Source organism: Pteropus medius, unplaced genomic scaffold, assembly GCF_902729225.1.
Source record: "Pteropus medius unplaced genomic scaffold, Ma_sr-lr_union100, whole genome shotgun sequence".
NCBI lineage: Eukaryota > Metazoa > Chordata > Mammalia > Chiroptera > Pteropodidae > Pteropus > Pteropus medius.
Window position 1 is genome coordinate 3,174,959 of NW_024344253.1, and position 11,222 is coordinate 3,186,180.

The 11,222-nt window shown below is 40.1% G+C and overlaps 1 protein-coding gene across 1 annotated transcript in view; it reads right to left on the reverse strand.

Moving 5' to 3' along the window:
* PLPPR5 (phospholipid phosphatase related 5) overlaps positions 1-1,062 on the reverse strand; it is an 89,188-nt gene extending 88,126 nt beyond the window's left edge. The window contains exon 1 of the mRNA XM_039869551.1: positions 739-1,062. Coding sequence (XP_039725485.1) covers positions 739-975 — 237 coding nt within the window. The 5' untranslated portion in view covers positions 976-1,062. The remainder of the gene's footprint in view (positions 1-738) is intronic.
* Between the last annotated feature and the right edge of the window lie 10,160 nt (positions 1,063-11,222).

Genomic DNA, 11,222 nt, shown 5'->3' on the forward strand with positions numbered 1-11,222 from the left:
ACACACACACACACACACATCCAGCCCATACACCCAAAAGGCGTTCTCAGCGAGGCTCTAAGAGAAAAGGACTTAAGCTGCCCCGGGAGTGGAGCAGCCTTTAAATAAATCTTGGAATTTAGGCACAGCTCCTGCTTTTCAGCTAGCACTGCTGTGGAGCCTCTTCATTTAGAAGTTCTCATATTCTTTTTCAGAGATTTGTTCCCTGGTCAGCTAAGTTCCACTGGCACTTTCACCTGAAGGGGAAAGGGGGTGGTAAATGGTAAAATAGGCACAAGGCGCCGGGAGCAGGAGTCTCTTCCACACCCCAGCAATTGATCTCTTCTCTCTCTCTCTCTCTGGCCGACCCCGCGGCTGCTCATCTTCCCGTCGCAATCCGAGAGCAAGGCCACCGAGTAGATGTAGTCAAAATTCATCCCAGTGGCTCACCTCCACCCCAGCCCCGACCCTCGCCCATTACCTCCCACAGCCCCCTTCCCTCCCATCCCCCGCTCCATCACCCAAGACTGCAGCCACCACAGGGCTTGCGGGGGTGGCGTGTGGGAAGAGACCGGGGCTTCCTTCGCACCCACCCTGACGCGCCCTGGAAGAATGTCCTCTGGGGAAGGGGCTGCACGCAACTTGGAGGAACTTAGAAGGCAAAGGCTGCCGCGCCCCGATCCTCCGCGGGGCCTCAACCCCCAAGGCGAAGGGCGAAAGAAGGGAGACGGGGGCGCGAGCGAGCACCCCCGGGCTTACCACGAGCACTGGGACCCCTGCGGCCAGCGAGTAGAGGAGCACCGGGGGTACGGCGCTGCTGTCCTCCGGGCCCGGGTAGGGCTTGCGGTAGGCGCTGTCGTGGCAGAAGAAGCCCTGCACGTTCACAGTGAACGTGTCCGTGTACTCGAAGTAGTACGCCAGCATCACCGTCCCTGCCATGATCACCATCTGGAAATAGAGCATGCTGCTGGTGAGCGCCGCGGGCAGCGGGGGCATGCACGCCTCCCGGGTCCGCCGAGGCAGCCGCCGGGGGCGCGGCGGCGGGGGCGGCGGGAGGCGGGATGGAGCCGCCGGAGGACTAGGCGGAGGCAGGTCCGGGTTTCGAGGCACCGTCAGGCGGCAGCGGAGGCGGCTACCCCTGGACGAGCCCCCAATCCCCTCCCCGCCCCCTGCCCTCCGCAAGCGCCGCCCGCCCGGGCGCGGGGTCGCGCGGGAGGGCGGGGAGTCCCGGGCGACCAGCAGTGGCCGCAGCGCCCGGGCGCCAGAGCATCCGCGATGCAGCAGCACCGGGTCAAGCCCCTAGGCCCGCCCGGAGGAGGCGATGTGGGCGGACACGGCGGCAGCACCCCGGACAGAGGCACCTGTACCCCTCCGAGGGCGGACGCAGTAGAGCTAGAGAAGCTCCTCGCGGGGGTAAAAACCAAAAAGGGGGGAGGGGAAGCAGTAGAAAAGGAGCTTCTAGAAACTCCCTTCTGAGACAGCAGCTGGGTGGTTTAAGAAACCCGAACAACGCCTGGAAAAATGGTGCGTGGACGCGTCTTCCGAGCGCTAACGCCACCAAAGCGCGAAGTGGCAGCGGCGGTGCGGCGAGCTTCAGCCGGCGCTCTCGGATTCCTTAACCCCGCGCAGGACACACGCCAGGTGGTGGCTTCCAGGCGCAGTTAGAAAAATAATCTCAGAGGATTTTAGGTTCGGAGTTTCTTTGCCTCCCCTCCGGCTTCCCAGGGCTTCCTATGTAAAAACCGAGAAATCACAGCTCGGTAGCTTCCGAAGCACCATCTCTTGTACAACGGCCCCTTCGTCGTTCCTGTATTCTCTTGCTCATCTTCTGTCTCCCATTATTAGCTGCTTGTGATACGAGACACTGCAGATTTCGGGGACCCAGCAGTGGCAGCCACCAGGGGAAAACAGGCTATTTGCCTCATGTCGCTATTCCCCGAGTCCCCGGAACAGCCAGGATTCCCCAGGGGTCAGGTGAACAACGGAGAGGGGGACAACGCGGGTAGCACACTGCATGCACACAAAACGCACCCCCCGCATGGGCATACACGCATGTGCGTGGGCATGAAAGTAGCTATGGAACTGCAGATATGTACAGAGCCCGCTTCGTGATACCATGTGGGTCCCTGCCCTGCATGACAAGTTTAAGCAGCAGACTTGGGTTGGGGGGGCTCCCCACAGCCTAACACTGCCCCTATCCTCCACTTCAGAGAGCAGGTAAGGAAGCATGTATATGAGACAAGAGGATGGAAACATTCCTAGAGTCCTGCCCTTCTTAAAACGTGAGAATCACGGAACAGGTTTCTGGAATGTTCATTTTAATAGGTTGTAGCTTGATGATTTTTAGAGATGGGCCTTTGTCACCAGGAAAAGGCAACATCGTTAGACTAAAATGGAAGTTTAAATTTGGCAAATGATCAGTATTTGGGGGTTGGGATATTAATGGCAGTGGCATTTCCTCAGTGTAAAACACCTTACCCTCCACATCATCACAAACATTTAATATCTAATTAGTTAGTGTTTACAGGATAGATGACGCCAAAGGACATAAGTAATAAGTAATTTGGGGCAGTAGGGGTAAACTGTTCTTAAATGGACAAGAGTGGCTTACCATATTATGGCAATATTAAACCGTATGCATGGTATGACTACTACAAAGGTACATGGTTTAATGCTCATTCAGAAAATCGTTCTAAGGCTATAAGAGTTTTTAATTATTTTTCCACTTCTAAATAGGATTCTCCCAAATCTTTCTATGTAATAGAGTTTATAGAAGAAAGATGTTCATTTCTATGTATTTCTTAAGGATACCTTTGGATTACAAAGAGTCTAATGTAGGTGATTTATTCAATGTAACGAAAACATGCATTATTTTTTAAATTAAAATGTATCGTAATGCATTATTAATGTGTACTGAGTGCCTAGTACTGTGCATGTAACAAAGCAAGATCCTTGTCTGTCCTGTTCACCACTCTGTCCCCGGTGGGAGCACTGTACGGCACATTGTAGGCATTCAGTAAGGATCTGTTGAATACATCAATGAACTTACTCGTCTAAGAAAAACAGAGAAGTGTTCTCACATATAAAATTGGTGTCAAGAGTTAGGGAATCACAATCTTTATGTCCCCAGATAAACATACTCAGCATACTTACTTACATGGCACTCTGACGTTGAAAGTGAAAGCAAGTGACTCTGGTACTGCCTCAGTTCACATCCCAGCTCTGCCACCTACCAGCTCTGCAAAACTGGGCAAGATGCTTGACTTCTTTTTGTTTTAGTTTCATCACTAGTAAAATTGGGATAATACGAGTACCTACTTCAAAGGTTGATATGAGGGTTAATCATGCTCGTTTAATTATGTCTGCACATAATAAACATTTTTTGTGTGTTTAAATTCTACAAAATTCAACTTCTAGACATAAATATATATAGCCTAACTCAGGTCATTCTAGCATCCATCATCAATCACTTTCTTCTTGTTTTATTGCTTACAAAATGATGCTGGATGTATCCATATTTCTGTAGGTATATACATTTTTCTGTAGTTTTATGCACATTCTGTCTTCTCTTTCAGATGCTATCCATCACAGGAATAAGGTATTATTTTACTTCAGAATTCTCAATATCTCCATGATTTGTTGTATTAGATGGTCAAACAATGTTGTTGACTGATCCATGATTGACCAAAGATCCATTGCTGAAATGGAAAGTTAATACTGATTCTTAGCTCATGTTATAACAACACCAACAGTAAATTAAACTTCTGCGAATATTTGAGCAGACTGGTTATTCAGACGAATGGTTGGAGGTGAATCAAAGAGCATGGACTATGTGCCTGTGGGCTGGTTACTTTATCTTCCTGAGCCTGAGCTACTATGGGGACGAAATGAACTAATTTTTCTTATGTATGGGCTTATTTTGACAATTAAGTGAGAATATTTAAAGTACCTGGCATAAAAAAAGTATTTAATAGTGTGTTTCTTCGTTTTATTTTCTTATAAATCATTTAAACTAATTCTTTTTTAAAATACACATTTTCAACTTCAAAGAATCCTTTGGTAGCCTGCCTCAATCTTTAGTTTAACTTTCTGTTTTTAGATTAAAAACGTCACTACTTATATTTAATCCTTTAGAAATCTGCCAAAATTCTTAATTTAATTTAATTTTTAGGTATATCATTGTGCTTCCGAATGTATTATAGCAGTCAGTCTTTCTTGACAAAACACTGTCCTATCTTTCAAACTCTCCATCTCAGCTCCAACCAAGGTAGATAATCTAGGTTAAAAATGTGGCACTTATAGCTCTTTCAGTAATTTGTATTATATTTTTATGTGCATGGCTTAACAACTACTCCATCCCACTATGTTTCTCCATCCATAAAACATGCACCATGATAAATAGTGAGTCCAATCTTGGGGGAATTATTGATTAATTCCAATGTCTACCATCTCCCCACCCTTATATTTATGTATAAGAACTAGTAAGATTCTAGAGCAGCCTGGTCTATATGGTTTATAACTTTTCTTCCACAGACAGACAAGGTACAAAAAGTCAAGGTGGAGGGGACCTTGGTAGGAAGTGCGAAGACCAATTGAGCAGTCCTTAGGAAGCCAAGCATTGAATATTTGTGAATGGCTAGATAAATGAATACATTTTTCTTCCTTAACTTACAACACCTAAGGAGCCTGTGAGAAGGGAACAGGAGCTGTACCTGGCTCCTCAAGATTATTACCTATTGAGTTGTACATATGCAAATATGGAGAGAGCCAGACTGAAATTTTCTGCCAAGACCCATTAGTTTATAGACAGGATGTTTTTGGCAAAGATGCCTGAGCATTTGCAACTACTGAAGAAGATACAGAATTGTAAACATTGGTTTCCATGTGTTTCAGGTAACTCATGTGTTTCAGGTAAACCCAGGCATTTTCCTGAAATTTTCTCATTCCATGTGCAAAAACAGAAAAATAATATTATTTTCAATGCATAGCTGAGAAGGTGGGGAAGGAGGCTTCAGAAGGCTTTACGTAAGACAAACTAGGGAAGCCTCTCCAACAGAATAGAATCCTCCTTTTAAAAACAACAGCAAGCTATATTCATAATGCTAAACCTGAGCTAGAGATGTTTATAGAGATTCACGAGTGTGAAAAGTTACATGACTTTGTACTAACGAGAAACTTTAAATATTAACATATAGATCGGTAGAAGATCTCATGGAAATAGATTTGGAAAGAGATTTTTTTAAGGCCAGGAAATTGCTTATTCAAAATAAGTGAGGGCATCTGGTAATTCATTCCAATAATTATTGAGCTATATAAGACGATATCTTAACACATCTTTATTGAATTGGATCTAGAGAATGAACAAATATACTAGTTTACTAGTTCCCAAACAATTTGACATAGAGATCACTCCTGATACTTGAATGAGAAATAAGACATAGGACTGGTTAACTCAAGAAATGTCATGTTTAAACACATTCATATAAATTCTAAGATACGGCATCCTCAAAAACAAACTAAAGAGAGCACAGAACATTTGGGATTACACCTTGACTTATTGCTGACGTCATAGCGTACTACAACCTCACAGAATGATCTTCAGTGCCTGATTTAGGAGGTAGCTGTTTTCTCAAGAAAACAGGAAGAAAAACAGCTAGTATAGTAATTTGTACGTCTGTCTTTGAGGTTCAGCTGTAATAAGATATTTATCTCAAAGGCCAGATGCTTCTGACCTGGACAAGTGGTACTTATCTTCAACCAGAACCACTAAGATGTCTTTAAAGTGCCATACTCTGTGACTATATTATAAATTATTCTATTCTACATTTCTAGTATTTTAAGTTTTCAAACTTTTTAGAAGAGTTATCATAAACAAAGCACATATTTTATTAGAGAACCTAGTTATAGTTCACTGAAGGTACAGGCATGAAATTGCTAGACTAAGTAAAAGAGCCAAAGTTTATAAAACATTAAGGCTGGGAAAGAATAGAACAATTTAATTAATACATTATCAAGTGAACACTCATATTAAAAAAAATAAATTATTAAGTGAGCAAAAGTTAATTGAAACATGCTGATAATATTTACCGTGTGACCATGGCAATCACTTAGCCTCTCCGACTCTCAGTTTGCTCATCTATGAAATTGGGTTAATAAATCTTTACAAAGATTTATTGAAAGGCTTATATTTCTAAAATGTTTCATAAACATTAAGGCATTGGGCACATCTGCATTAAAAATTATAATTAAGAGGAGTGAATACCTAATATAAGTGGGTTCTCGATTTTCTCCCCAACACTGAGTTCCAACTGACAAAAATTAAGATTAATCTCTGCCTGGTCTGTTTCCATGTCTATGAATATTAAATTGCTTACCATATGTCACCATCATTTTTAAAAACCACATTGTTTCGTTAGTACAAATCCATGGACCATAACATCAGGGGACGTTTCAAAATATGCACATTTCCTGAGAGTAACTTTAAACAATAATTAAGGAAAAGGACATAGGAGTGTATCAGTGAAGTGTGACGACTAAGCCTTAGGACTGGGACTCAATAGAACTGAGTTCAAATCATTGCTCTGTAGCTTCATTATTAAGGACCTTGGCCAAGTCTTTTTAATTTCTCAGTTCCTACAGTATCCTAAAATGAGGATAATGTTGCCTACTTCACCAAGACATAATACAGAGCCTAAACCATTGATGACAATAAATGACCTTTATAGTTATTGATACTCTTCACCACACTGCTATAATTAATTCTGCCACTGCTGGATCAGCAAAACTTTCATTGATCCATTTGGAAATGGGCCTGCATAAAATCCTGCTGAACTGTCTTTGTAATCTCATGTTATTTGAAGACACCTGAAAGTTGTCATTTGTGCTATGATAAATGAGGATCATACTAAACAAAATCACAAATCCTGCTAACACTTTTGAGAAACAATTTCTTTAGCAGTGCTACGCGTGGGGCAAACTATGCTGAAGACAGCTGCAGGTCCTTTGTTAATGATATAGATTGTGAATGCAAATCAGCATTTGTTTGGTTGTCCTTCAGTGTACTAGGTAATGATTGGAATAATGATATAGCAGAAACTAGACACTCAAAGTGGCCTCTTATGTTCATAGATAGATCATTATCAACTATTAGGTTAGAATCAGATGATTTTCACAATGTTATTTTTTTAGTGAGGGCAGAAAATCTTCTGGGTTGATTTCCCTGCCTAAATTTTATCATACATAATTGAATTATTACATTGCTGGGCTTTTCCCCATAAGAGTTTATAAATATAAGCAAGGAAAATAATTTTGGGTCAAAGAAAGAAAATAATGTCTTAATTGCTGAATTGGAAGAAATTAAGTACTGGAAAACATTACCCTTAAATATAAATATCTATTGTGCCACTTTGAAATGAAGTTAAGGGAAGAAAAACATATCGCTGCATATTGTTTTGTTTACTCTTCTGGTCATCGCTCTTTTTTTATTAAATTGGGTATGATTAATAAAATAAAATAATATTTTATTTTATCAATCATATCCTGTTTATAATTAATGCTTCTGTGTGTAATGATGTCTTCAATTTAATGTAATAGATAAGAATAAAATGTTTTAGTTTGTTTTACACTCACTGACGACTTGCTTTAGTACTTCTTTTTGGCTCGTATAGATCTCCAATAAAAATAGAAGAACAAGAATAGTAAAACCTTCATTAACTTCATAAAAGTCTCATAAAATAGGGTATCCTGGGAAACTACGGCTTTTATTAATAGAAACTCTCCACATTTTTTGTCAGAACTCTTAAATTAGTAATCAAAGTATGTTGAATATACTGCATTTTTCTTCGGTGACCTGACATAGGGTCATTATTTTGCAACTCAGCCCTTACTGTTCATTACTGTAGTAATACAAGATATAGGAGATTGATTTTTAGAATTACTGATAGTAGGGTAACCCCTGAACATTTTGTGAAAAAATTCCTGAACTTCGTTTTTGTTTTCTTGAAACAACACTATTTGTTGTGACTACTATATACTACAAAGAGGGGGAGAGAATTTATTCACATATCTCTGGCCTTCACAACTACCCCAGTTTACTGAAGCGATTCAACAGTATCAGCCTTAGTGTGTCTCTCTTCCAAAAGGTAGCGTGTAGAAACAGTACCACTAAAACCTCTTCACTTAATTGAGGCTTCCAGGGTGTGAAGAGTCCAATTTGAGTAAATCAGTTTTCTAATCAAGATACCTATCTGCAGTTCTACAGCAACATAAAATAGAAGCGCTCTGGAACCGTGCAGAGTTCTTATGTTGGTGTTTAGTGGACCTGGAAATGAGACTTGAGGAGTAAATGCCCCTACATCCCTTTAACCCTTGATGACCTAGCTTAGCTACCGAACTAGGAGTGGAAGAGAATTGGGGATTGGCACCTATATCAGTCTGCCTGGGCGACCATAACAAAATACCATAAAGTGGGTGGCTTAAACATTAGAAGTTAAAGCTTCAACGTATGAAATATTTTGGGAGGAGGGGAGAGAATATAATTCTGTTTGTAATATCCATTGCTCTTGCAAATTCAATATATTAGAATATCTTGTTAGGTTGAACTATATGAAATTGCCATTTCTAAGAGGGGAAAACAGTTGATTACTGGCAACTTCAAAGGATCAATTTATGCGAATATACTTTATTGCTGAAAATCCAGGTTATTATCTCATAAATTAGAAATTAGAAAATAAATTATATTTACTCATTTTTAATGATGTCTGTGCCTCCCAATCTGATAGATTTCCAGTTGAACTGATTGTAAGTCAGAAAGCATGAATTAAAACTGAATTGGTGGCACATAACTTTAACGATTTACTTGGTAGTACAACTGTACTAAAACCCTCCTCAATATGATTTTCAGACTATAAATGTTGGTATCTGAAGGATGCTCTGACTCAGTTTTGCAACCAGAAGTATAAAATGAATAAAATATGGGGAGTTTGGGCTAAGCATACACATTTTTTATCTTTGGGTCAGAAATTTAATTGCTGCTTCTTGCTCATACTGATAAAGAAGCCAGATGCTATGCTCCAGAAATTACAACAAATCAATTACTGACAAGTAATGGAGTCCAGTATCAAGTGAGATAAGGATGCTTTGAAATCAGCCCGTCAGAGGACCTACCAATGCTGTGTGAATTACCCAAGCCTCCTTTGTATTGCCTCCTTCTCTCCAGCCAGCTATGACTGCATGACAAGGAGCTTTGTCATCAGGTTACATGGCCCCCCAATTCTTCTGGTGCTGCTCAAAACAAATTTACCAAATTTCTGGTCTTTAGGAACTCACACCATGAAATAACCTTGTATTAGAAAAGCATGCAAATTAGTGTTTTGCACTTGCTTAGAAATGTATTTATTAAGAATTTACACTCCGCAAAGATCTGTACTTTTCATAGAACAATGAATTATTTTCCATCTGCTAACATCGGCTAACAAAACGAAAAATATAAAGAGGATAAAAATTTCTCAAAATATATACCATGCCACCCTAACTTGGTGGCAGATGAAAGAAAGACAGACACATTGACTATTTACTATGTTCCAAGCACTTTTCATGCTTTATTCTTATTTAATTATTTTTAGAATCCTATGAAATAAGTACCATTAACTCCCACATTTCCAAATCTGAATATCAGAGAAATTTTCTCACTTGTCTACAATTAATAAGTAGCAGAACTGATGTTTGAATCTAGAGCTGGCTGGATCCCAATAAATTTCTATTGCATCATATTGATAATTTTTAATGTGCTGTACATATTAAATTGGTACAACATATAATTGGTACAACATATTAAAATATATTTAAATATATATTTAAATAGATAAACAAGCTATGGTATATCCATATTAGAGGATACTACTCAATAATAAAAAGGAATAAAATTCTATAACTTGAATGAATTTCGAAGGCATTATGCTGAGTGAAAGAAGCTAGTCTCAAATGGTTACACACTGTAGGAATTCATATATATGTCATTCTTGAATGACACATCTACAGTGACAGAGAACAGATCAAGGGTTGACAGAGGCTAGGAATGGGGGTGTGGTGTGACAAAGGAGTTCTTTGGGGTGACGGAGCTGTCCGAACCCCTATTGTTGTGGCAATTATTTGAACTATACATGTGTTGTTATTCATAGAATTGAACACCAAAAGATCAATGAAAAATTAAAAAGGAAATATTTAAAGGGTGGAAATTGTAGGAAAAAACATTACTATACTAATAAGACTTTAGATATTTTTTATAGTTTTTTTCTTACACATGAAGGTGACATACTTGGTGAAAGTTCGTAGTCTCATATGGGAAAGTATAAATTCTGACTTATCTGTATTTGAAAGATGGTAAAATATTGTGCTGAGGCATAATGGAGACTGATATGTACTTTCGACAGCCTTTTAGAATTGGTATTTACATATTTTTAACCCTAAAGAATATTGTGAACATACCAGACAAGAATTCAGTGTACGAAGCTGAACATCCCATCCACTAGTTGGGGAGAATGTAGATAAGGTCCTTCTGCTAGAGCTCTTTCCCATGACAGCTGGTGGCAGAAATAGTTACTCTGTCCCAGTGATTAGGGGACAACATACCAATCCCTGTGGAGAACTAGAGAACTAGGAGAGATACATCGGGAAAAGCACATATGTGCCAAAAGAGCCTGGAAAATGGGGTTTGGAAGGAGGCTGGGGCTAGTGGAAGGCAGGAGTGCCAGAATTTAATCTGGTCTCATCAGGTGACGGGTCATCCTCTAGCCACATCCGCTGCCCATGTCCACTTGCCATACCTAAATCTAACAGCTTAGTCAGGTTTGGATAAGTTAATGACAGGCTGGGGAGTGGGATGGGAGGAACTGGCCCTGTAAGTGGCTCTTCAGGAGCTTCAAATGGTTATCCAGCTTTTCCAAGACTTTGGGCATGTTATTAAATGAGTTAATGTATGTGAAAAAAGTACTATAAATTGTAGGGTTCCACAGAAGCTTTAGTTATTATTAACCTTGAAACTAGGAGACTAACTCAATGGAATGTATTAAACTGGAGAATTAACATCTGCAAGGTAACAAAATATCAAATGTTGTCTTTCAAATTTTTTAAACATGCATTTCAAGTAGACATAATCCATATGTGCCTGCGCGTTCTGCAAATATTCATACTGTGCATTGATAAACACATATAAATGAGCTGAAAATTGTGAATTACTCAGTAAA